This window comes from Vidua macroura, chromosome 9 (assembly GCF_024509145.1).
Source record: "Vidua macroura isolate BioBank_ID:100142 chromosome 9, ASM2450914v1, whole genome shotgun sequence".
NCBI classification, from domain to species: domain Eukaryota; kingdom Metazoa; phylum Chordata; class Aves; order Passeriformes; family Viduidae; genus Vidua; species Vidua macroura.
In genome coordinates this window covers 24,558,576-24,586,436 of record NC_071579.1, presented here as the reverse complement: position 1 = coordinate 24,586,436, position 27,861 = coordinate 24,558,576, and the positions used below count along the sequence as shown (strand labels likewise).

General features: G+C 43.5%; 1 protein-coding gene across 6 annotated transcripts in view; it reads right to left on the bottom strand.

Annotated features, from left to right (window-relative positions):
- The window catches only part of CMPK1 (cytidine/uridine monophosphate kinase 1), an 86,618-nt gene extending 59,149 nt beyond the window's left edge, over positions 1–27,469 (bottom strand). For 5 of the 6 annotated variants that reach the window (XM_053985109.1, XM_053985111.1, XM_053985108.1 and 2 more), the window contains exons 1-5: positions 27,213–27,469; positions 18,346–18,492; positions 17,326–17,478; positions 15,763–15,839; positions 15,582–15,678 (exon numbers count right to left, since the gene is read on the bottom strand). In XM_053985109.1, the coding sequence (XP_053841084.1) occupies positions 15,582–15,678; positions 15,763–15,839; positions 17,326–17,478; positions 18,346–18,492; positions 27,213–27,287 (549 nt within the window). In that variant the 5' untranslated portion in view covers positions 27,288–27,469. Of the gene's footprint in view, positions 1–12,792; positions 15,118–15,581; positions 15,679–15,762; positions 15,840–17,325; positions 17,479–18,345; positions 18,493–27,212 lie in introns of those variants that run through there. The other variant, XM_053985113.1, reaches the window with a different exon arrangement.
- Between the last annotated feature and the right edge of the window lie 392 nt (positions 27,470–27,861).

The following is a 27,861-nucleotide window of genomic DNA, read 5'->3' as shown; positions in this document are numbered from 1 at the left end:
TAATCTTCCTGATCTCAAAGCCAAGGAGAAAATAGGCATTTCTTTCCCCTGGTCCTACGAAACAATACTGCCAAAGTATTTGCCACCACTTCCAACCCAGGCCATCAATGCGTTCAGATGCAAGGCTTTCCTCATGTTGCAACTCAACCTAAAATATTTGATTCTCAGTCTCATCCCATTACATCATGCTCTCAAGATCCTAATAACAAAATAAAAAACCAAACAAACCAAACTCAGCCACCTAGTCAAAAATCTGCTTCTTGCTGATGGTCTCAGAGAGGTGTCAGGAGCTGCTGCCTCTGCAGTGGATCAATGCATCCACTGAAGAAGGGGAATGATCCATTCATTCACCCATTCCTTAACCCAGCTCCTCACCGTTTGACCTGCTACACCATCTTGCATGTAGGTGCTGCTCCTTCCTTTTCTTTCCTCACCTCTCCACTCTTCAGGCGTTGCAGCTGAATCAAGATCCACTCTCCAGCAATTGCTGGAGCTGGTCCTGATATGCTGCAGTGGTAGAGAAGCTTTGGGCCAACACCAGCTCTCTTCCCCTTCCCAAACGATGTCATTCCCATTGTGGAGCAGAGCACTTTGGAAGTTTTCACCACTATCAACAAAGACAACGTACAATGCAACACAAATACTCTCACAGTTTACCAAGCATACGCCTTCCCTTTCTTCCTGCTTTGCCTGCTTGAATTCAGAGATGGCCAACAACTATTAAACACATCAATGTAAATGTTAGTAGATTGCTTCTAATAGGAAACAAAAATGTTTTGAGCAAAGCTAATTGCCGGGAAATAAGGTCGTTCCAATATTTCAGCAGGGGGTTATAAATCTCTTGGTTCCTGCCTCCTTCCAGCATTAAGGTTTTACAGATGTTGCTGTCAGAAAGAGAAGAATGATTTCAGATGCTTGTTTCCACTGTACATTAAAAAAATAAGGGCATAAATGTGTGCAGCAAATTGCTGGGCAAGTTTTCTTTCTACAAGAGAAAAACCACAGAAATCTCAGACAGCAAAACATAGAAAATCTGCATTGGGACTCCTAAAATCTTATAATGATACAAAATGCTCAACACACTGACAACTGGCAAAACTTTAGCACGTAATTCAAGGCAGCCAGTTGCATTGACTGCCAAATTGCTCATTCCAGTCCTCTGCTGCTTTTTTACTCTTCTGCACCACCAAATATTCACTGGAGGGACAAATATTCACACATGAAGGGACCCTCTAGACCCAAAAGAAGAATGTGAACTGTTCCATTTTTTTCCTGAGCTGGAATAGGAGGATGAGAAGAGTCTGAGCAGCTGAAAGAGAGGACAGCTGTTTTCTTGAGGTGCTAGACCTAGACCCAAGCTCAAATGCTAAGAGGGAGGGGAGAAGGAAAAAATCTTGTACTGAGTACAAGACGATGATTAGGGAAGAAAGGAGACTTGGTGGCTGTCTCCAAGTTGTCTTGCCAGGGTAGTTCATCATTTGCATGGGAAATATCCATGAATGGGGCTGGCTCAGTTCCTTTCTCCTGGCACAGAGTGGCTGATGAGCTCTTGGGAGCACCCAGACAACTCCAGAACTGGGATGAAGCTCCCTACCCCAGCCCCATGCTGACACCCCATGGTACGTGCTGTACATGGACACACGGTGTGCTCTCTTAGGAAACTATTCTCCAAGCAAAAAGATCTTGATAATAATAATAATAATTAAATAATATAAATAAAAAATAAAATAAAGCTCTGAGCTGCACAACCAATTTCCTTCCTGGAAAAACAGGGGAAGCAAGGAGAGGAGCAAAGACAGACCACCACAGACTAGAGGTTAGTCCCTGCAGGAAGGTGCCCATTGAGTTTCTCATCACTGTTTTAATTGGGATAATGTAAGCATTACAGAGGACAATGCTCGGGCTCCTGCTTAGCACCACCACAAGATCTGGGTCACGTCCCCAGTCAAGCAGGTGTCCACACAGTCAGCAGTGCCTGCACCCAGCACCCAAGCCAGGCACCTGCCAAAGGAGGACCTGAGTGGGCTCTGGATGCCCAAGTCCAAAACTGCCACCACAAAAGCCAGGGTAGCTGAAGTCCTGATGGGGACATGCACACAAAAGTGCACAGCTTTAACTCAGTGAGCCAATTTAGCTTTCACAGGTGTCACATCACACATTGCAGTGTGTTAAGGTGACCTTTTTTTCCAGCAAAGCACAATCCACTCATTCTCCTTCAGCTTCACTTCCTTTAACTCCTCGACACCATCCAAAGGAGGGGAGGGCTCTGCATCCCCCATGCCCAGCATCCCCAGTGGTCTCCTTGGGGCTCAGTGGCTTCCCTTTCAAGGCATCAGATTTGCTCCAAACATGTCTGACTCGAGCCAAGGGGCCAGGACCTCTCACGAGAGGCATTTGTGCTGCTTTGTTTTTCCAATTCAGCAGAAACTGTGACTCTGCTGCTAAGAAGCCTGGAGCCCACTCTGAAGACTATGGGCCTGTTCCAGATTTACACTGTTTTTCCTTAAGCTCAGAGATCACCACTGAGCTGTCTCTCATTCTGCTTTTGGCACTTTCTTTCATTTTAAAATGCAATCATACTCCCTCCCCCATAATAAACCAACAAAAAAAAACATATCCAGACAAGGGACCATCCAGTTCAGCTCCTTTAACATTCCCAGGACAGCAGTACAACTACTCCAACCGTGGTGGGGTTACACTTTGGATATGACTTCCACTAGACACAAGTGGCATTGCTTAAAAAAATAATCCAAGCCAGAAATAACCCACAGGGACAGAAGAACAGAAGTCCAACATCTCTCTTGAGTAGAGGGATTCATGCTTCCCCCAGAAACCAGACAACCACCACATATGAAGCAGCAGCTATGTGTCCATCTCAACCCTCTCAGTGCTCACACACAGCTGGACCCCAGGGCCTGTATTCATGTTCTCATTTTCTATCTCATGGTTACTCTACAGGACCCATGAGTGGGGTTATGTTTAGGCCAGCTGGGCCTGGGACTGATACCTGCAGCTGGAAAAGATAAGGATGCTGAGATGGCCCATTTCAGGACCAGCCTGTTAAATCAGAGGTCAGCATGGCATCCCCAGGTGCAGGTCAGCACCTCCTGAGCTGTGGGTCAGCAAACCCAGTGAGAAGGAGACACCACAGCACCTCCACACAGGACAAGGCCCCAGTCCCGTGCAAGGGGGGTGGCACGGATGCCAGGTGTGCACTCCAGGGTGCCCGTTTTGGGAAGGCTCCCCTGCCCTGGCTGTAAATACCAACCCTGAGCCCAGGATCCCAGCGGCTCCCCGCGTTCTTCCAGCAGATGTGCCAAGACAAGCCAGGCTCCGTAATCAGAGGTTTGTTGGTCTCCTGGGACCAGTGAAAGCCCAGGCTGGGGACTGAACCTCTGACTCGAGCGCACAAGCAACCGAGCCCTGCGAGGGCCACAAGCAACTGTGGAATGATTTAGGAGATGAGACCTTGAATTTGCCAATTATTTATCTTGTTGATGACTCAGACAAGCAGTTTTACTGTCCAATCCTTAGGGGAAAACATGTGGAACTAATCAGGCTACACCAAAATAAAAAAGAAAAATATCAAATTAACATAAAATAAATTGAACTACGCACACAATACCAAACCTGATTTTTCCTTCCAAATGAGCACTGTATCTGAGATGCTTGCTCTTCTTGCTCATTTATTATTCTTTAGCTTTTAAAGGGCAACACATGGCAGCAGAAGTCATTTTTGCAAGCACAACAAAACATAATCTCTTCACAAAGAAAGGCAATAGCTGTTTATTCAGCAGGCCCCTCCTATTCATGACGATGCCATCTGAAAATAAGAATGTCAAGGAAAATAATAATAAACCGAGACATTTTTGTGATTAACTTAGAAATACACCAATTTCTGTATTAAACCAGCCAATATGAACAAGGTTTTGTGCTAATGGGAGCCAGAGTGTGTTGCCTGTTAATGCAGGCTAAGGAGGAGACAAGATGCTTTGATGCTTTAATGTTGGCTGGGATATTTGGAGGCTTTTACCTTTTGTGCCCCAGAACCTTTGGGAAAGTAACTTCAGCTCCACTAATCAGGAGCTAGATGCTTAGCTCCTGCTGTGATCCACATTTTGGGATCTTATAGGATTTGGGACCTGTGATGGGACACAATGATGTCCAGAGCCTGGCCAAGATCTGTGGTATGTTAACCTCTAGTTTCAAACGTATGCATGCAGATAAAAACTAAAAGTTTTCTTTTAAATTACAAATTTTGATGAAATTTCATTTTGGGGGAGGGAGAATCAAGTTACCAACCACATTAAAACAACGTGCTTAGAAACAGAACTGAAAACTGCTGCACCCAGAACCAGAAAGGATACAGAAGAAGTTGAGCCAGCTTAAAGCAGACTCAGCCCAGCCAGCTCCTCCAATGCCTTGCATCCCTCCCCAGCACAGGTGACTCAAATCCCCTCTCCCACCAGCATCCCTAGGATCTCAAGGCTTGACTTTGAGGCTGCCCATTCCACTGCCTCCTCTTTAACACAGCCTCCCAGATAACATCAGTCCTAGGTGATTATGTCCTTCCCAGGCCAGCAAACCAGATTTTCTGAATGACCTGCCCAGATCACTTCTCATCAGCCTCATGCATTGGTCAGTGCCAGAGCTCTTCCTCTACACAAGTCATCAGGTATTTTCCTGGAGCCAGACAGCTTTTCCCTCCTTGTGTTCACTGAAAATTTCACTGCTGGAGCCATTCATTTCACCCACGCTCCGGTGATTTGTGTTCCCACCCCATCATCAGGTCACTCAAACTTGCCCTTCCACTGTTCTCTTCCTGTTTGCCTTCTCTTCTCCACTGCACTTTGACTGACACAGTTAAAGATGGCCCTGTCAAGTAGGCTGTGGTCTGGGGCCAAAAAGGGAAAAGACCACACTCAGCAGGGAAAGGTACCTGCTGTGAGAATTTATTTCATCCCTGTCAGAGAGATTATGTTTCACCTGGGACATATCATCTCCCCATTGAATCAGCCCAATGCTCTCAAGCCAGGCCTCAGCAGAGAACATCCCAATGCATCCCCTAAAGCTTCCTGGCAGCTGCGGGTGCATTTGTTACTCATGATGGGTGTTTCAAGCAGTTTTGTGGTTGTGTTTTCTATCAGGGAGCAGTAGTACCCCAACTTCTGCCTGCCTCACCCACCCCAGAGCCTTCTCTCACCCACGAGGAGAGGGGTGACCCCCAGGGTTCCTCTCACCCACAGAGCATGGGGGGCCTGCAGCCACCCTGGATGTCTGTCATTCCTCCCCTCCCAACCAACAGCTGCCCACTCTGAGACACCACAGTGACCTCCACAACAGGTCTGCAAGCCTTCCCACCGGCCCCACTTTCACTAAAACAAACCTTTCATCAGGAATGCTCCTTCACTGGAGTCACAAGGCAGAGGAGACCAGGCAAATACCACAAAGCAAGTGACAGCACAACTTAAAACAGAGCCACAGCCTCATGCAGCATCCCACACTCTTTCCTTTTAGTAAAAAGAGACAATCAGCATTCAGGCTGACTTAAAAGATTGGGAGCTATCATCATCCTGCCCATTTTGGGGAGAAATGCAGAGGGAGAGGGGATTTGGTTTCAGACTAAACTGTGTGCAGCAGGCTTCACACGCCCAAGGTCACATGTGGGAGGCAGCTTCTTTAAAATAATAGGAGGAGAGCTCGGGGCTTTATTTACCTCCAGAAAAGCTTTTGAACTCTTCTGGTGGTGACTTCACCCCCAGGAACCTTGTGGGAAGCTGGAAATGCCCTAAAGAAGCAGGTTTTGGGGACCAGTGTCTGTGTGTGGGGATGGGGAGAGCAGAGCCCAGGCAGAGGTCCCGTGTCCCCATGGATGCCCACCTGGTGAACCCAGTCCCCAGACAGGGTTTCACACCTACAACACACAGCCCAGCACTCCACTGGTGCCCTGTCCCCACCCTGCACAAGGCAGGGCCAGGCTGACTGCCAGCAGCAGCAGCATTCCTCCCTTCCACTGAGCCACTAGACACAGCCACGTTCTAATGGACAGCCAATTTCAGGCACACGAAGAACCCACCTCCTCTGCTCACTCCATCACAAGACAAAAGCACGAAGGATTAAGGCCAGGAGTTTGCTGGGGAGCAGAGGGTCTGTCACTGCAGCCAGGCACAGCCACAGCCAGCAGGTCCACAGCAGTATCTCAGCACTGGGACAAACAGTTCCCATTTGTCTTATGCCTCTCGGGTGTTAAAACCATCTTTTTGCAGCAGAAAAGGGAAAACGGCATCAGCTGTACATGAAACAGAGAACAGGGCTGGTGGGTCGTTTTCCTCCTGTCTCACCTCTGTCACCTGCAGAGGAGGGGTCAGGGTTTACTCACACAGCTCACTTAGCCCATTACTTAGAGCTGGCTCTGACTTAAAACCAGCCAAGAAAAGACCAGCCTCTCAGGATCACACATCCTGCTGATCTGTGGGCAGGGCAGAGCAGGCAGATCTTGCCACAGGTCTGCTAAACCTGTGCAGGGCAGCTCCTCCAGCAAGCAAGGCTCACTGATTTGCTACAGGGGTGTGATAACTCATTTAACCTTCAGCATTTCTTTCACTTGTTACCCTTTACTCTTTTTCTCCATTTAAATTTAAAGCCTGCAGTACAGAGACAGCAAGGGAAGTTTTCCCACTGAATAGAGCTAGCCATGCTTCCTTAAAGCTTTCAATACTGGAGTCAGAGGGAGTTGGGTAGGATTTTTCCCCCTTTAAATAAAGCTTGAAGAGATGATACAGAAATCTGAGTCCACTTAAAAAGAGAAAAAAAAAAAAAAAAAGCAAACCATCTTTCCTACTCCTTGTGGTTACTGGAAAGAAACAAACCAAAAGAAAACAAAGAAAGAAGAAGAAGAAGGAAAAAAAAAAAAAAAGACAAAAATCAACCCAAACCAAGCTTCAGATGATTTCTAACCGGATTTCATGCTCCCTGAGTGCCTGGCAGGCTTTCCAGTCACGAAGGTTTTGGGGCACCAAAGTCCCTCCCCTTAAGTAACTCCTCAGTTATCAAACTCCTCAGCAACTTGGGAGCTTTGGGGCCTTTACTGATGGGGAAAAGGGACCGGGAGCGTGGGAAAGACCTGAGCTTGATAAGGACCTCAGCCTAACGGATCCCAAGGTTTTGGGCTCCAGCGACCACCCTGCCGCCAATAACGCCCTATGAAAGGGAGCTCCTCAGCCAAAAGTCCTTAGCACTGGTCAAAACCACCCCGGCACCTTCCCCTCACACAGCCCAAAGGATAGAGCCACTCTGCCCCCGAGCAAAGGGATTCAGTAACAACCAAACCGAGAGCTCTCACCTCTGCTCCTTTCCCCGATCCCGAAGCTGGGGCTGCAGGACCAGCCCTTCCTTCGCTGTGTGTGAGATCCTGTTAGCAATCCCACACTGACTCCAGGGGAGCAGTAGGAACCCAGTTGGTAAATGCTTGTCCTCACCCGTCTGGGCTGGGTTCGCTGCTGGAACCAATTAGAGCAATTAGCAGCACATCAGCATTTGTGCTAAGGACTCTCACATGTGTGTGTTTGCCAAAGACCTTCCCCATTTCCTCGCTGTCAGCATCTCCTCTGCTGTTTGTGGGGGCTCTCATCTCCCCCTTTCCCCCAGAGCTCAAATTGTCAAGGGACTGTGCAATTCGGGGAACAGCAGCCTAGATAAGGCAGCAGTTAATGAATTGCTCATAATGGAAGAACAGCAACTCAGCTAATTAAGGGTCTTCATATGCCTCCACCAACCTTTATTAGCTGCTGTGCCTGCTCTGACAGCAGAAACCTACCTGCTCTCCCAAAGAGACCCAAAGTCTCCCTTCTCCAGAGCAGTCTCTATCAGTGTCAGTTAATTTTTCCCTAATTTTCGAAATTAAAGCTAAGACTTTTAATTATTATTATTAATATCAATGTCACTTGTGCCTTATCCTTTTCATTAACTGGTGTTTTTAACTTTTAAAAAACACATGTCATCTCAAAATTATCTACTCGTTTACTCTGCAGTGCAGATGGGCTTTAGCTGACAGGTATCACATCCTTAAAGGACAGCTGGACATCCAAGCTAGATTTGGTTCTCAGACTCTGCCCACAGCTATGATAAATTCTGGCACTTCTCTACCAGTATCAGCAGGTGCTCTAAAAATTGTATTGATGTATTTCCCGGGTAAAAACCCCTCTCCCTTCAGTCCTTTGGAAAAACAGCAGAATTAACATCCTGACTTAAACACCTGGGCTAACTTTGGATGCAAATTGAAGAGATGCAGTGAATTCTCCTCAACCCCAGTAAGCCTGCCCTTCTTAAGGGACCTTGTCCTGCTAACTGTGGTGAGCTAGGAGCCAGTTTGATCAAATTTGAGCAGCTGCTCTTTGCAAAGGCTATTTCTCCTTTTGCCAGACGTGTATGATGTACTTCTGTGAAATTGGAGAGTCCCTTTGTACATTGATCTCCTGGTCTGTGATACAGGCTGCCCAGAAATTGGGAACACATCTAAGCAGAGAGGAATAGATCTGCTGCACTTCCAAGCTGCATCCTGCTCTCCGCGAGCCTTGCACCCCTCCTTGTGGTGCATGGAAGCAACTGTCGTGTGAGAAAAATCCTCTGCTGGGCTTTGGCTCCCAAAAAAGAGCACAGAGACATCCATCATCTCTGGCACCAAGCACCACCTTCTCCATGTTGTGAACGTCTCCGAGCTAGAGATATAAACAACTTCTGCCTCTTACTAGAAGTCAACTCTAAGCACACGATTCAAACATCATTAAAACTGAGAGAGTAGAAATGTGTGACACATTGAAACAGTTACACTTCTCAATCTTAATGTTTGTTTAAAGGTTACTTTTGGATGAAAGCTGGTTAGAGAATAAATAACAGATGCTGAAAGCATCCATTATGTATTTTTGCAATTAGCAGAAAATCTTGGTACTTTTCTTAAAGAACATACATAATTTTGTGGGATGTTTATTGCTGGAAGCAATCTGCTCTTGCCAGCAAGAGCAGCATCCAAGAGCCCAGGGAAGCTTCACAAGGAGTCACACATAGTAAGCCAAAAGCAATGCTTGCTTCAGGAACAGCACTTAAACCCCAGTGCTTGCTGTCACAAGGAAGTGGTCAAATGCAGATTTTTCCACAGAAAAATTTAAATTAGAAAAGAACATGGCGAAATCATCCCTGTTTCTTTTCCACAGACATTTTGATTACCCAGAAAAAAAAAAAAAAAAAAAAAAAAAAAAAAAAAAAAAAAAAAAAAAAAAAAAAAGCAGTTCCTGATTATACTTTCATTTGAAAAATGCACCCAGGATGTTTCATGCTATTGTTGTCTTCTCTGCCCAAAGGGTATCTTCCATGGCCCAGCTACCACCTCCCCTCTTGGGGTATGGAGATAATGCTATACCTTGGGAACTCCTATGCATCCAGCATGCATGGCCTGGAAGGGAAAATGGAAGTAAGGAAGCCACTACAGTTCCCAGAAAGTATCTCACTCTCAAAAATTTGTGTGTGGAACATGAGGTGGAGCAGCAGCCTTAACTGTGCCAGTCCTCCCTCTCCCTGATGATTTCCATCACATCCAAATGAAGCTGGAGGGGGTATTGAGACAGAACAGAGGTATTTGAGTTAAACATACTACAAACCTCAGCATACTTGGTGACCGTAGTTGGGAACTTCAGCTGGTTCTGGTTTAAGAAGACAACAGTAGTAATGCCCTGAACAGAAACCTGAAGAGTTGCCCTCTGCTCAGTCAGGAGATATTCCATCCTCCATATACCCTCATAGATCCTGATAGCCCTGAAGACCTCCACCATAGATTAAGCTTTAATCCTGAGACTTGGTCTAATTCTATGTCCAAATCTCTTTTTGTTCCTCTTGGCACTAAATAAAAGTGCATGCTGAGAACAGAAGTTGTCCAAGATACCATTTTCACGTACCATACCCAGCCCATCGCATTTTGGTAGTCACACAGCAATCTGTGCCATTTCTTACCACACAGAAACAGCATTGTGCTAAAAGCCCCCCAGAGTAAAGCAGATAATATCTTTTGGGATGGTGCCTTGTATTTTCCAAGAGTTGTCTCGCTGCAGCAGTTATTACAAGAAACTAAACCAAACCCTCCTATTTGTAAATTGGATAGAAAAAGCACAACTCAAATTGGTATTTGGTTTAGGACTGAAGGGTTCACACAGTGCTTAAGAAGCATTTTAGACAAAGGCAAGTTTTTTGCCAAACATTTGAGGGGGAAGAGAAAATTTCTGCTTTGCTGTCTGAACGCAGTTATAAGCCAGGATGCCAAAACTGCCTGGCACTGCTGCCCACAGTGAAATACACTGTGCGTCTTCCACTTCACATGCAAGGCTCATGTTGCTTTCATCCTGCCCAGTTCAGTTTCTACAGTGTTATCCTGAAGAGAAAATCCTGTCCCCACAACCCCTGGCATTAAAGGTGGCAGATTCAACAAGGGGAGATGAGGAATCTGTAGGCACGGAGTGCTTTTACATTAATTTCTATACAGCACAACCATGAAATAGCAGGACCCCACAAGCACTGCTGCCCTGTAGAATAGGTATTTATCCAAAGCTGAAGTCTTTGGAGTGAGTGAGGCAGAATTGACTGAGCTTCTCTAAGCATCTTCTCTCCCCTCTTCAACCATCTCACTTGCCTCTCTTGATGCACAACTCGCCACTGCTGGTTTAACATCTAGTGACTGAGCAGGTTTTCTCATGCAACTGCTGCTAAGCACTGTGCTGAAGCAAGGCAGACACAGCTGATCTGACTCACACAGGAGAAAAAAGCAGAGGTACTACACAGAGATTTCCTGTAGCTGGGAAAAAAAAGGTGCTTTATATTGGTTTTGTAACAGCTTATGCACCAAGTTTATGTCAGAAACAGGTTCGGGTTGCTCCAGAGGAAGGTTTAAAGGTTTTCTTTATTTAGCAAGCACATAGAGATTGGCAAAAGCACCCCCTTCCCTATCCCAAAGAGCATCTGCAGTTCAGAAAGGTAAGGAAAAGGCATGAAAAGGCAGAAAGCAAAGAGGATAGAGCATACCTCAGCTGAGGAGATTAGAAGACTCAGTAAAGACACCTATTGTTACCAAGAGAAATACTCTACAAATACACAGGCTGAAACCCACCATCTTAAATTAAGCAATCCATGAAAAATAGCAGAGAGATGCAAGATTAAATTCTTCCATGCTCCTCTATCTCCCCTGGAAGGCTTATAAAGCTCTGCAGATCACAGGAGTGTGCACACTGCTGCTATATGAATAGTATATATACAGTATGTATACATATATATGTATTAATATTTTTATATTATCTAATGTTTTGTCTCCTTTTTTTACCTGATCAGGCAAATCCTCTTCACTTTGTCTCGCAGTTTTCATTCGCAGCCATTAACCCTGGGATGTTTGGACTGTGGCAAGAGCACAGCCCTGGGTCTCCAAGTCCTGCTGCACCACAGCTTGAAGAAATAACCTGCTTGTGCCAAGGAGCCAACTGCTGCCCCCCAAGCAAAGGCCAGCAGAGCTGTCACAGATCGTAGCCTTCAGAGACATCTGTGCCACAACAGGAATACTCGAACTGGTCCTGAACCTCACACCAGAGGAGGAAAGTAATCCTCTAAGCTGCAACTTTTCTAAATGCTGGCAGCCAGAAACTGCCAACCGGTAACGACAGCTGGCAGCTCTGGTCTGAGCTGAGTGGTTTTTCCATTTAACTCTCCCCTTCTCCCCGGTTCAGCCTGGGCAGCAACACACAGATGTAAGACACAGAATTTTCCACAAGACCTCAGAACTCCCTCATGAGCCAGCTCTTCTTATTAAGGACAAATTGTTCCTGGTGGGGGATATCTTACACTGAGGCAATCCTCAAGTGCATGTTCCTATTCCCAAAGTGAGAGACTTAAAATCTCTGTCCAAAAGGTGCAAATCCAATGGGCTTTGCCCCTTTCAGTCCATCCTTGAGGAGATGCTACAACTTCAGGGCGAGGTTTCAGCAAAAGTTTAGCCTCTGCAGTTTTACCAGCAGAAAGGCACTACAGAAAAATCCCCTGCTTTTCCCCATCCCTTTCAGACCAGCTCTGCAAATCTTTCCAGTGTAAAGTTTCAAGTTGGAAGGGATGATCTACCTCAAAGGTCTCTTCCAACCCAAATGATTCTATGATTTTAAGTTCAACAAGTTGTTTAATGGGAAGCTACACACACGACAAAACAATCTCTTTTGTAAGAGACCCTTACATAAAATAGGCTATTTAAAAAGGAGCCTGGCAGCCTCTCAGTTTCTTTTCTAGAGAATATTATGCTGTGCAAATCTCCTTTAAGAACAGCCTGGAGTAGAGCACGTACACACGTGCTGCAGAGCCAGCAGAATGGCGGTCAGGGGATCAGCTGCTGATTGAGCAAGGAATCATGAGAAATCCAGGCCAAAAATGTCTCCAACAGCAGGTGCACAATAGGTTTCTGTTTCCTACACCACTCCAAGTCACTTTTCTTTCCCACACATGCCAAATGAATTATCACTGCACCACTATATGAATACAGTCATTTGATAAAGCTGTATAATCAAGAAAAGGTATCAATGCCTCAGGCAATGGCCTGATCTTCTCCTGTGCCCAAAAGGATCTTCAGGACTTCAGTTCTGACGGTGAAAACTGAACTTTTATACACATACCTGTGCATGTGGCCACGTGAAGTATTTAACTCTAATAAATATTTACTTTATACAGATGGATATATATGAAAAATATGCCTTGTGACCGATAACTGTAAGGCAAGCATAAGCCACAGAACAAAGTTTATTGGATCTCCTCAAATTCTTTATACAGTTTTGCTGCTAAATGGACACAACACATTCGCATATTGCCTTTAATTTTTATTTCAATCATAAGTCCATCTTGAAAGACGTGGTAACACATTTAATGGCATCTTCAATAAATAAAATGACAACAAATCTAGTCCTTGCACAGACACATTACAATCCACTCCAAATTCAATACCGCCAAAACATTGTTGGGTGTTTTTCTAAAACTTGTTTCAGAGGTTGTTTTTTTTTTTGTTTGTTTCAGCACTTAAATACACAGAAAAGTATATGATGAGAGAAAATTCTGAGCAGAACTTGTAAAAAACAGTAACTTAGAAGCAAGAGTTAATGAAATCTCTCTAATTGGATTAAAGAACCCAGTTTGAAGTATTTTTTTAAAAACCCTGATTCTAACCTTCATATTAAAATATGCAGTTTTGCTGGATCCTATCCATGTCAGTATACTTATACAGAGTTAACAAGAGTTAAATGCCAGCTTTTCTTATTTTATTTTTTTAAACGAGAAATTCATAAAGTGAGAGCATTGGCCTCCCACACTCACAAAAGCAGTCATGGTCCATATATTCTGCAGTAGTTAACAGCTATTTGTGGCCACTCCATTGCCTGAACTCCTGCCAGACTGGAAAAGCTACTGCAGTTTACCCTTGGTTCTGCACCCATCTCTTCCCCAGTCCAGGAGCCTCAACAACCTCAGCGAGATGAGAATTCCTGAAAATACAAATCTGACTGCAAGATGAGGACCAACACATCTGATTCTAATTAAAAACTAAGCTTAATTTAAACCTTCTCCTAAATAGAGAAATTCATGACTAAAGAAAAGCTGAGCGTCAAGATTTCCAAATTGCAATTCTGTGTAATTAGCATGTCACAAACCAATTAGAGTGTCAGTTAATGTAGGAACAACCACCGTAGCACTAAAATCAGTTAAAACTCTCATCTTCATGCCATCAGTGGAAGCTCAGGGCACAAAAGGAATGCATGGTTGGGCCCCCCCAAACCTATGCATACTATATAGGGGACAGAAAAGCTTAAACAAAAGACAAAATTGCACCACATCTGTGCAAACATTTCAACCAGGTTGTTTCAACCAGTTTCCTGCTCACACCAGCTCCTCCTGCTGACTGCATTTGGCTTATTCAAGAGAACATGGGGAAGCAGGACTCTGTTTCAGGGAATGAAACTATTTTCTGCAATTATCTTCCCCTCAGCTGACCACATTGTAACAAAAGTGCAATAACTTACAAATTTCTCAAACAAACAGCTATTAAAATTACACATTTTTAGGGAAACATATTCACTAGTTTAACCATAAAAATATTTCCCCAGGTAACAAACCTTAAAGCATTTGGTAACACAGTATTTCAATAATAATAAAGAAAAACCCTTCCACTTGTTACAAAAGACAGAACTGTCAGAAGATTTTGCTTACTGTACATTTTTTAAGAACTTTGCCATCTTGTGAAGACTATGCTGTAGTTAAGAACACAGCTATCATTTAAGATAAATGAGTATTGAAATACTAAACTGACTTTCTTAATCTTTTGCAAATGAAAACAAGGAAAAATCCAGGGCCATGTCATCCAAGAACTTGCAAGACAGTTTACATCCAGAGTCATAAGGAAGCACCACTTTCCATAAAGTACTTTGTATGTCTGTTCCTGAAAAGCATATTTGATAGTTTTTTGACAACTGCTAAAACAGATTCTCACACTGACTGTAGCTTGACTTAGAGAATTCAGGTCTGGGGATATATAAGGGAATTTTGGGCAAAATTATACTTTGGAAAAAAAAAAAAAAAAAAAAAAAAAAAAAAACCCTGCTAAATTTGGTCCAAGCATCCAAGAAAACCCAAGGCATATGGGTCCTTCATTGATTAATGCTGTTCAGTTGATCTTTAAAAAGGAAGTAGGAGTACAGCAATAGGAAGAAGAAGGACTGCCCATGATAGGCACAGAACTGTGACAGAATAAACAGTTTCTTTAGAAAGATGTATTAACTGTGATTCTGCCATGTGAGTAACTGAACTTGCAGTAATGGAGAACCCTGAAACTTGTATACTATAGCCACAAGAAATGATTTCCTATTTAAAAAACAGATCCATTTCTAATCAACTGTTTTACCAATCATCATTAGATATGTGAAAAAAAAATCTTTTAAAATAATTACAAAGAGTGGACTGCAGTAGCAGCTATTCAAGCAAGATTCAAGCACAAGTTTAAATGGAGTTTCAAGCTGGGAATTAGCCTTCTTTGTCGAAAATTTGTACAACTTTTTCAAAAACCTAAAAAAATAAAGAAGAATTTTATGAAGCGTTCATCAAACAGTTACTCCAAGTTAAACCACATAAACAGTATTTGACACTACTTTCAAAAAATATAGGGTTCTTTTAGAACATTCACAGTAATTCTTTAACAGTGAAAATGACATCAATTTTGGGAAGCAGACAGAAGAGCAACACTACATGAGAAGAGCAAAAGCTCATGAAAATTAAGAAGGCAAAACCCTGTTAAACACAGAAACACTGGAAACGTGTTTAGTCCAGCTCACACTCAAGCAAAACAGATCAATTTCCTCAAGTTATTCACATCTTATTGGGTCCTTCAAGAGTCAAATCAAGAGTTCCACAACATCCCTGAGTAATAACATCAGTGCTTAATTAACAGGCTAATCACACACACACATCTCATAAGAATGCCAAAAATATGCACCCTGCCATCCCCATGGTTTTTTGGCATATCTACTTACTTCATCAACAGATTTAGAGGCATCCACTTTTCTGACTTTTCCCATTCTCTCATACAAATCTATGATAGGCTTAGTAGACTGCAGATACGTATGAATTCTAAGAGAAAGCACAAGGAGAAAAAGAACACATTACATAGAAAAATATAAAGAGAAAGGAACTGAAAAGTTTTGAAGACAGTACCTCTTCTCCAGGCTCTCCCGGTTATCATCACTCCTACCACTGCTCTTGCCTCTCTCAAGACAGCGGCCAATACATATCTACAAAAAAACATCAGAAGGATGACTGCAGCCAGGAACACCAGCTGCCACCCTGAGAGCAGGAACAAACAAAAATCCTGTAAGTCTAAACTGGCCTGGCACACAAAGCACAGTCCAGATTTGGTGGTTGTAACCAGAAGTCACATAGGAAGTTAGTGTCTTCTAGAGAAGGATGATGGTTTACAATTCAGTTTTTGAGAACAGGACTGGGGTCAGAGGAAGTAAAAGCAGCATCAAGCTCTGTGATTTGACTGGATCCCCAACCTGAGACATAAAAAAAGAAAATTACCTGATTTTCAAGGATGTGTTCAGGCTTTCTGAAAAGCAGCATGTCAAATGGGACTATTAATATATGTCTGCACTAAAGGAAAGTCACTTTATGTTATCTCAAGAATTTTGTACGGCAAACTGACAATACTAAGTTACTGTCAGTTAAAATGTTCTTACCTGACATTGCTATAATGAAGACTTCAAAATCTAAGTAAAAAATTAAGTACTAACCATAGCTAGAAGCGTCCCAATGAAGTAACTTTTTTAAACCTTTAGCTAAATAGGCAAAGTTGACACATGTACACTCCGTGAATACTTTTATCCTACTCATGCAAGAGGAAAAGAGTTAAAAAAATATTTTTCCTACACAGTACAATCATGGTAAAGATCGTTTAGGCATTGTGTATTTTTAGATCTAGTAAAAAAATCAGAATCACATAAATTAAGCCCCACCAAGTGCAAAATTAATTTAGTCATATTTAAGGTTTTAACAGAAAAATAATAACCCCTTGTGTGCTCTTTAAGATTACAAAATGATTGCAAATAAGTAAAAAAAAAAACAACCTAAAATCTCAGGAAACTGGGGAAAGGGGTAACAGGAAAAAAGTCAGCCTAAGGTGCTGGGATACTCATAACAGTTTTTATTTTCAAGGGCACTGACAAATTAAAAAGACAGCACATCATGGCACTTGTTAAATGAATGCAATGCATCACTGTCAAAATGCCCTTGTAATTTAATGACTTGCTGAATAAAATGTTGATTACTGACTATCCTATAGCACAGCTCAACTATGAAAATAAAGATTGCTGCTGCACTTCAGAATTAAAGCAGGCATTGTACCAAGTTCATTTTGGACTAAACAACAAATTATTAAGAGTAAACAGAGTAATATTTTCTGAAAAGTAACCAAATAATTTTGTAAAATGTATTTAAAGTTTTGATAAATTTTCTTTAAGAATGAAATTGCCTGTAGTACTTCCTCAATATAATTTATTCACATATGATTACACCAAGTGTCATTAGCTGTCTATTCCAATAAACAGGCAGCTTTTCATGTGCTAAAACAAGTTGCCAAAAAATCCGTGAAAGACCCAGGCCAAGTTTTCCTTCTACTCTTACGTTAGTCCATTTTCCCTGTCAGAGTTTAATTGTTCTTCTTGAATGATTCCCACAATATTGCAAGAAAGGAAGTTACAGAATTACACACTTCATTACCTCATTGTCACAATCAAAAAAGAGAACAAAGGAAACATCCGCTTTTCCATCCATAGTCTTATTCCAGCCTTGAAGATTATCTTCATTCCTGGGAAATCCATCAATCAAAAACTTGTTCTTCTGGGAATTGGCAGCCATTGTTTGATCCATAGCCTGATAAAAGATAATTCAATTCACAATCTCCTGCACATATTTATCTACTTATTAATTTACCCCCAAGATGTTGACACGGTAAGTTGAGAGGCATTTATTTTAGGATTATTGCAGATTTACAAAATGTGCTTTTGTTTCACTTTCAATGCATGCTGGTTAATTCACTGATGCTCCAACACAGCTATTGTTCAAATTGAATTAATTATTGCACAAAGCTTAAAAATCTCATAACAAACAAATCTCATAATAAATCCTAGCTTTAAAGCTTATTTTCTACAAGATACAGGGAAGTGTCTTCACACAATAAGACATCAGAACATCCCTGATCTAAAGTTAATTTGAAGGGAAAAGCTTCAGATAAATTTAGTGCCATGAACAGCAGCCTTTTTTTGACTTAAAAGAGATACTCTCATTGTTTTCATGGACATCCAATAGAGGCTGAAGCTATTCCTTTCACAAGAACATCAGTAGGGGCTCATCTCCTTCACCTGACTATGTATTTTGACAAAACTTACAAATCTTAGTGCCTTTAAGGCCTCTAACGTCCAAATCAAATATGACTGAATGGACCAAGAGGTCCAAAAGCTAGTGCAGGGAAATAAGAAATACAGTTTCACTGCTTTTCCTAGAGCTACTAAAAAATAAAAGAAAATAAAAATAACCCATTTTCACAGATCCCCAGGTATGAGAGGCCATCAGCTCTCCAGCAGTCAGAAAGAAACACAAGTGATTGCTGAGAGAAGCAGCTCCGTGTCTGCCCATTCATAGCGCTCACACTGGAGGAAAAGCAGCTCTGTCAGAAGACAGCCACTGCTTTGTTGCTTACTCTGCAGGAGTGACCCAGCAAGGAAACAGCCCTTCCCTTACCCTCTTCAGCAAGCTGATTGTTATTTCAACCGGCACGATCTCCCCCTCCTTAATGTAGTTCTCAATGAGTTCTCCATACTGGGAGCCCGGCCGTTTCCGCTCGTCCCGGAGAAGGTCACCGGCAGAAAGGTGTGTGTAGCCGTACTTCTGCAACAGAAAAAACAAGCACAGGCTCCCTTCAGTCAGAGCATTTGTGCAAACCTAACATCAGCCAGCAGTGTCAGCCCCGTTTATCCGTGCATTGCAACAGGAAAACCCAGGGAACAGTATCTTGCTAGTGATGGATCTGCTCCATCTTCAGTGTGCAATCTGACAATAGAGCACACTCTGCACACAACACACACAGTAAGAACCAGAGTCATTAAGGATGGAAAAGACCTCCAAAATCATCAAGTCCAGCCTTTGACCAAACACCATAGTGACAACTAAACCAAAGCTTTAAGTTCCACGTGCAGTCGTTTCTTGAACCCTCCCACAAATGGTGACTCCACCACCTCCCTGGGCAGCCTGTTCCAGTGTCTGACAACCATATCAGTGAGGAAATTCTTCCAGATGTCCAGCCTGAACCTCCCCTGCTGCACCTTGAGACCATTTCCTCTTGTCCTATTGCTGGTTGCCTGGGAGAAGAGGCTGACTCTTATCTTAGTACAAATTCCTTTCAGGGAGTTGTGAATGACAAGGTTTCCCCTAAGCCTCCTTTTCTTCAGGCTAAAACCCCCCAGCTCCCTCAGCTGCTGCTCATAGGACTCACTCTCCAGACCCTTCACCAGCTCCGTTACCCTTCTCTGGACACACTCCAGCACCTCAATGTCTTTTTGAGGTGAGGGGCCCAGAACTGGACATCCTTGGGTAAAATGCTCAACAGGGCTTTGGTCAGGTATTTCTGTACCGTTTTCAAAAGCAATTTTGTTATGTTTGGAAACAAGATAAGACAAGAATTTTGTTTAATTACCTATTTAAAGAAAACACATAGTGTTTTGCAGATACTGATTGCAGATCCTTTGGAGCTGGAAGAATGCCCCAAGCACAGGCTAAGTCAGAAATCCCTATGTTCATGTTGTGGTTCTGGCACCAGCTTCCTCCCCTACCTTGGTGAAATCACCTATAACACAGCAGCTGCACAAACAGTCCTCTTGCCCCTGCAACCTCCTTCCCTGGGATGACCATGGAGAGCAGCCCCTGGGGAAAAGCAGTGACTTCTCCTAAGGATGACTTGGTAGATGAAGGTAAATAGCTACACTGGTTCCACCCTCTGTCACACCACACAGAGTAAACAGAGAGATCAGATTCATATCTATCAATCTGAGAGCAGTGTGCAGGAAAACAGCACACACCATTGCTCTGTCACCTCAACTACAGCTAAAATAGTCGCTTATGAAAAATACTGATGGAAGTATTTATTAGACATGAATCTCTCAGGCATTTATCATTGTAAATAGATACCTAGTGCAAGCACACAAACATATTCTTACCAAAGAGAAATGCATTGTTACAAATAATCATTTTCTCAGCTCATTTAACACTGCAAGAAAACTAACAAAGTGCACTATGCTCCTCGACCAAATAGAAGTCCATCAAAACAGGCAATAAAGACATCTGCTTGGTATTACCTAAGCTAGTTATACATCCAAAACACAGCATGCACATACATTCTCATCTGAAAGTTTTTACACAAAACAAAAACAGCAGCAAAAAACTTCAGGGTTATCAGTTTGGCTGCAGCAACATCCAAAGCAAATTTCAAACAAGGTGTCTGAGAGGCATAATAATGTGACTACACACTTGGTGAGGCTGTGAACTTTGGATTTAAAAATTGGCTACTGAACTAAGTACAACAGAAATATTACACAACCCACTAAGTGACTTTAAAACATTTCAGTTGCTTTCCAATTTCACCCACAAAAGCATGGAAAGTTAGTTCTGCCATAGTCATAATTTAAGAAGGGATATAATTACTTATATCTCCAAAACTGTACACAGTTGGCAAGAAACAGAAGCAAGATTTTGCTGTAAATAAGTGTGAAGGAAAAGCTTCACAGACATCCTCTGTAAGCTCACTGTACTCCTGCTTTAATGTACATTGCATTTGGATATGCCTAACTAATTGCAAATCTAAATATTTATAACCTACAGAAGCCATAAACCAGAATAAATTGTTCCTTATAAGCAAGAGACATTACTCTGCTGAATGCTAAATTAACATGTAGCTCTTCTTGCTAAAGTTATAGAATGGTGATTTTTTTTAACATCAGGTTTCTACAAAGAAGAAAACAGGAGGAAAATATAATCCCTTAGGTTTTAGAGGATTACCAAACCATTTAATTTTCCTTGGCATTTCCCTTTTCATGCATGAAAACGAAATTGAGTCAGAAAATTTTTGGAATTCTCTGTCTTTTGCAAGAGCAAACTAAAGTATTTTTTAACGGCTGAACTGGAAAGCAAAAGACAGAAGTGTTTTAAAGTGCTTTTGTACAAATAGACTTGTATGAGATAATAATAAATTATATTCAAGACTAACCCTCAGAATGGCTTAACCAGGCAATAAGAAAAACAAACCTCTCCTTCAGGGGCAAAACATCTATTTGTGAACTGTTCTGAGCCAAGAGCCAAAGAAAACACATGGGTTTAAACAATGCAAACAAGGGGGGAGAACGGCTTGGCTGCTGCTCCACACACAGAAGGCTTCAGAGATGTGGAGCTCGTGCTACCCTTGCCAGTTTTAATCAAGACGTCCAGGGCATGAAGCTTTCTTTCATTTTAAGTCAGAAATCCTCAGCAAGCGTCCTGAACTGCAGCAAATCATCGCAGCGCCAAGGGCTGGCAGAAGAGACTGTGACATAACCACACAAAACACGGGTCAAAACGCTCTCAGGTGTGCACAAGGTCTGCCTTGTGGCAGCAGGACTTCCCAGCAGTGCCAAGCACATCTTGATGCAATCCCCACAATGTGACTCATTGCCACTCCTGCATCCTCCTCTGCAATCAAAAAGGGAGCAGGACTGTGGTTGCCAAATAATGAAAAAGCAGTTTCCCCAGCTCTTACTAGGCATATAATGTCAGACTGAAAGGATGACTTGAAAAAAAAAAAAAATAGGTCAAAAAATAATTTCCAAATACTTGGATGCCAAGCACCTAAAATCTGGGGAGATTTTGGTATTACAGAGAAGAAAAAAGAAAATACAGAATTAACTAATCTAAAATGTATTTCAGAGATAATGTTTTCTGCTATGCTGTCAGACTGGTGTGATCTAGAAGAAGAAAAAAAGATTAAATCGGTAAGTTACTATTACACAAGTTCTCATTACTACACAAGTAGTGCAAGCCCTTGGTGCTGTGATGATTTGCTCCAATTCAGGACACTTGCTGAGGGTTTCTCTCACCTAAAATAAAAGAAAATTATGTGCCCCAAACATCTTGATTAAAACTGGCAAGAGTAGAGTGAGCGTCACATCTATTTATTACACAAGTTCTCACTATTTTTAAAACCTTTTTTTTTTTGAAGTATGGGTCTCCAAATATAACTTACAAAAATCAACTGTGAATGAAAAAGTGATATCTTCAACACCATTCAAGATCATCTTTCTCTTTTGCTTTAAAAAAATAAAACATAAAAATATTTTTTAAAAAATCCCAGTGAAATGAAAAGGCGACCTCAAGTTTCCATCAATCCCGTCACAGCAGCAGTGGACAGAGCAGATCAGAATACCACTTGATCTGCCTGGTCAGTCACAGCAGGACAAACTGGGACACACGAGCTGTGAGCTCCACATCTCCAAAATTCCAACCCGAGACTGCAGCCTCCCCGGGATGCCCTTCCAGCTTCCTTCTGTCAGCTGGGATTTGCAACTTTCACTCTGCAGACAGAACACGCTTTGTTTTCAGAAAATACAATAAACAGATGCATAGAAATGGAAATCCATGAGTCACATCACGCTGGAACCCAGCAATCTTGGGCAGTCAGGAAGGATCAGAGGTGTCAGGAAGGATCAGAGGTGTGCAGCAGCTGATGCTGTGACTCTTTCCACAGCCCCTTCTGAGGGGCACGGGATTTATTTCTGATTCAGCCCTGGTGGTCCTGCAACAAATCTCCCCACTAAACACACAGCTTGAGACTTCCTTAAGAGAGCAGAAGCCAAGAAGCAAGAGAAACACAAATTACTGCTTTGACCTTGACTCCTATCTTGGCTTATCATTGTTAGTTTGAAAATGAAAGTCACAGGGCTTAAGATTTAAACAAATAAAATACAAACTTTTATTGCCCTAGTTCTGACCTGTCATATCTTGAGCAATCTTAATAAATAACCAAAATTTGCTACATACACCATTCAAAAACTAGTTAAAATAAAAACAGAACTGTGCAAAGCAGTTCTTCTTGTGCAGCCTTCAGGGTTTTTTTAACCTAGAAAGCTTTTGTCTGTCCTACTAGCACATGGAATTAAATCTCTGGGGTACAGACTATAATGCAGTAATAGACCTCCTGTCTGCTTACTCCAATTTTAAAAAATGAAGAAATTTTCTTAGTTTGAACTATGTTCTTGTCTCTGGAAAACAAAAACAAACAAAACCCCACATTAACAAACCAAAACACACAATGGAGATTCCACTGACAGTGCCTCCAAGGGAGAGGGAGGCAAACAGAGCACCCCAGGTGCTTCAGGAGCACTGACTCAATACAGGGCACCCAGTATGTTCAGGAAAGTCCAAAATTTAATGCCTAGTGTTCTGCAAAATGGAAATGTTCAGGGATAAATCTTCAGGGGGTGGATTTAAACACTCACCATGTTTTTTTTAAAAAAGCTCCGAAGTTCAGAAATATAAATTTATATTCTAAAAATCAACTATAAGAACTAAAGGTTAAGTAGAATACTAATACATGATACTCATTAAAGAGATTTCAGAAGCTGAGTTTAAAGCAAACAATTTAAACCCTGTTTTTATTTCAAGGAAGTTAACGCTGTATCTCAGCAGACTTCTAGAAGACAATTAACACATGACAGCAAAACCTAAATCCTCTGCTACTTTCAGAGGGCCATTTCTGATACAATGAATACTTCTTTGCATTGTTTCCTTCACCCTAGAAAATCTCCTTATCATGTATCCCAAAGCAACTTAAGAGCTTTTTCCATTTGGATATTAACTTATGCTCTTATAAAAACAAGAAGGCTCAGCATCCCACTTTGTGGAATTAATTTTAGATTTAACCACAAACATACAGGATAGGGCTGTGGTGGAGGTGAATTATATTTTAGGTACACAGAGAGCAATGCCTTGCATAGCCCCAATCTCTACAGATCACCTTGCCAAAACAAACAGACAAAAAATTACAACTCAAATCTTGCTTGGAATAAAGACAAATGATTGAGTTACTATTCTTCCCATCAAACAAAGAGCTTTGCATCTCAAGCAGAGGTTATAAAGATTTAGAATTTAAGCACAAGAAAGCATATTTTGTGCAGATTTGCTGAATGCATTTTTTTCCCTTGACTTTACCACAATGATTTTATACGTAAAGTTCAGAAGTCAGCAATAAAGCACATTTCATTATCTCACAGTCACAGAAGATACACTGTGGAAAGCATGAAGGTTATTGCAAGAACCTGCATTCAAATGACATCATTCAATTATAGCTCAAATATTCTGCCTCACATGACAGCCACGCAACTGTCCCCGATGACGGCAAGCTCCACCTAACAAAGCTGTGGAAGGTTTCAGGAGTTAATCTGCAGAGCTGGAAGGGAGAGGATAAGAACTTAAGAGGGAATTCTGCTTCATCCCTCTCTGAATAGGAGGACCTGCTCCAGAACAGCAGCAATTCTGCTGTATTTGCATTTCCCTGACAATTCTGTGTCTGTGGAACATCCAGGAGTCAAGTTTCCCCTGTATGGGAGAAAACCAGCCTGGTTCAGCTGTCTCATCCAACCTTATCTGTGGAGATAAAGAATCCTAATCACTTACCCACTGTTCCCTTTCTTACATTGTGTCAACACCCGTTTCCACTTGTTATTAGATCTTCTTCCCTCAAATAATTTCTCCACTTGTGTCCAAATTTGGCATGAATACATGCCTTCTCCACATTCAGGGACTCCAGCACACACATATTGAGCAGTTATGATTTACACTAGTATTTAACAAATACATATTTCACCTACAACATGCGATACCCATTTCCCTTTTTTGGGAATGTAAAGCACAGTCTGCAAAAAAATTACAAAACTTCTTGGATAAATTGTTCCCAGGTACTTAGTACATAATATCCCCTTTACTCTACAAAACATAGACACCCTTGGTTTTTAATAAAAATGCTTTGATGCTAAATTCATACAAGAGCTCACCTCAGCCAAATGAGACTTCTTCCACATGTGATGTGCTCTGTCCCAAATCCCCAGTATGAATAGCAACCAAGACATATTTATAGCTCATACTGACTTTTTGTTCAGTACAACCTTCAGCTCTACAGCAAGATACTGGGTCAGATTCATTCCAAATGTAAACTAATATTATTCCGTCCATTTACAACAAGGATGAATGAGGTTCATTATTACTCAGCTACAGCCCCCTTTTCTCTGTGGCAAACTGCCAACAGGGTTTAAAACACAAATAAAAATACACTTTCAACCTAAAGGCAGCATTGACTGCACACAGGCTGCTCGCTCGCCTGCAGCAGGGCTCTCTGGGGGCTGCCAGGGGCCACGGTGAGGATTTGTGCTTAGACAAGCTGCTGCTCTCCAGTACCTCTGCTGAGTTTCACCCACACTTCCCTGTTCATGTGCCCTTTTTCTAAAGTTTTCCAGCATACTTGCATCAGTCCAACTGCTCTTTAAACTACCTCAGACCCCCCCAATTTAGCCAGTGGGAGGTGTCTGAGTCAGCAGGAAGGTTGTCCTTTGCATTCAACAGGTCTGAGTGCTTTCTACTGTCAGCTCACTGACTTCAATAAACTTCTTTCCATGTAGTGAACAGGATTAGCAGAATTAAAGCAAATTTGCATTTATTCCAATTTGGATTTCCCTTTCCAGGCTTAGAGAAGAAAATAAATACTGCACAAGCAAGGTTTTTCTTTTTGCCTTTCTAGCTGGAAATACGATTTGAGTAGCAATGGCTCATTTGAAGTCCTCCTTAAAAAAGTGGTCTTTATCCAATTATACCAGCCTATCCAGCCATAGGCATTTACCCTCCTAAACACAGGCCAGCAGCCACACAAGGTACTTCAGCCCTGAGGCTACACTAATGGTTTGCTGAAAGCCATTAATGACAGCCTACAAGGTTCCCCTATAGTTTAAGCTCATTTGTTTGCTGCGTGCCAGGGGCTGAATTTGACCTTACCAAAAAGGCTTTATGAGCACTGTGAACCTTCCATCCCACAATTTAATTTAATGAATATGCTGGTTTGAATGTAAGTCTGTAATTTGAGGTTTAAATCCTTCAGAACTAAAGTCATAACGGCATTTTTTAGTCTGGACCAAATTCACTTAACTTAGTTATACAACACCGAGGTCTGGGATGTAGCAGCAGCGTGGATAAACTGCAACAGCACTCCCAGGGCACCACCAGAACAGAGGACACACAAAACAAGTCTGTTCCAGGAGTTTTGGGGTTCTTGCCCACCAAGAGATTCAAGAACAGGGGCATCACCACAGTGCTTAGCCATATCTTTCAGTGAGGGTATGCATAAGTTTTGATCCTATATGGCTTTTAATTAGAAAAATACATACAACTGCTCAGTAAAAAAAAAGGGGGGGAAAGATAAAAGAGCTGTTTCAAATCCAACACACACACATGTTTGGAAGAATTCATCCCTAACTACTTCTGTAATTATCCACCTGGATACACTGTAATTATCCCTGCGGTTTTTGGTGTTTAAAAGGACAGTACTACACCATGTATGATCCACCGTTCTTTCTTACATATTTGTTGTCTCCAAAGGCTGGAAAAAATGTATTTGGAAAACTGAAAATTTGATAATTTGAAAGTTTAGTCAAATGATACTGTCAGTATTAGGCTCTTTAAAAAGAAGGAACAAGATGAATGATCTATGGGATCAGGATATCCTTTAACCTCTAACATATTGTGTCACAGAAAAAAAAAAAATTCTATTTTTAACATATTACTTCCACAACTTACTGAGATGGCGCTGGGTAAAAAAGCCAACACCCTGCAATGTCTGCTGTACCAGCTGTAACATTTATGGGACAGGCCTCAGGAGACACGGACCTTGATCCATTCGAGACACGTATCCCCAGTGGCTGTGAGACACCTCCCCTCCTGTGCCAGGCCGCAGCTCCGGCTGCCCGAGCATCCGGCTGGCCACCGCAGCCACCTACGCGGCCGTGCAGACGTGTACGGAGCCACCCACTCGGGACCGGCCTGACAAGGCAGCACCGCCCGGGCAGCCGGGAGCTTCTGCCTCCGCCAAGGCACAGCGGGCAATCGCTGCTGCCGGCCGAAACCGGAGCAGCCTCCAGAGCGCCAGCGGGTGTCCCCAGAGTGGATGCAAAAACCCCAGTGGTGTCCCCAGGGTGGACCCACCAGCAGAGCGTGATCCCGCGGGGCTGAGGGAAAAGGCTAAGCGGCCTGACAGGGGCTGGAACGGGAACAGAGGGGCTGCCCCACCACTTCACCCACTAAAGGGGAGATGTGGGTCAGTTATTTTTATTTATCGCCTCGAAGGAGCGAGGAATGCATGGAGGCTCGGCAAGAGACTAGACCGAAAGGCAGATGGGGATCCCGCCACGCAGCAGAGCGGGACACGACCCCCAGGCGACCTCCCCAAAGAGGGTCACGGACCCCACAGGGGGATCCTACAACTCCCAGGGCCCCCCCGGCCGGGGCGCCGCGGGTCGCCAGGCCGCGCAGCCCCTCCACCTCACCTCCACGATACGGGCGCACTGCGTCCCCTTGCCCGCCCCGGGCCCGCCGAGGACGAAGACGACGACGGGCTTCATGAGGAGAAGGAGACGGCGGCGTTGCAGCAGCAGGACAGCGGCGGCGGGGCGGCGGCCGTGGGGCGGCCGAAGGGCTGGAGGGGAGCGTCGGGGCCGAGGCCGGGGCTGTGACTGTGGCACCGCTGCCGCCGCTCTGTCCCCGCGGAGGGAAAGTGCTTCCGGGTCCCGGGGGGGCGGGGCGGGCACGTGGGCGCGGGGCTGCGGGGATCACAGTCCCGGACCCTGACTGGGGAAGGCCGAGGCCGGCGCGGCGCTTCAACGGGACCGGGCGTGTCGGTTCATTGTTCGCCCCGCCACGGCCCTTTCCGGCATGGCATGGCATGGCCTGGCCCGGCCCGGCCCGGCGGCAGCGGCGGCGCCCCCGCTGCCATGGCAACGCCGCCGCATCGCCGCACTGCGCCTGCGCGCTCCCCGCCCCTGGCATTTTTAAACCCCCTGCGCGCGCGCTGGCGGTTGGTTTCCCCGGGGCGCGCTCTGATTGGCCGGGCGAGCCGTTCCCCGCCGCGCGCCGATTGGGCGGGGGCGGGCGGAGGGGGAGGGTTCTGCTCTCTGATTGGCCGGCGTGGACAGAGGG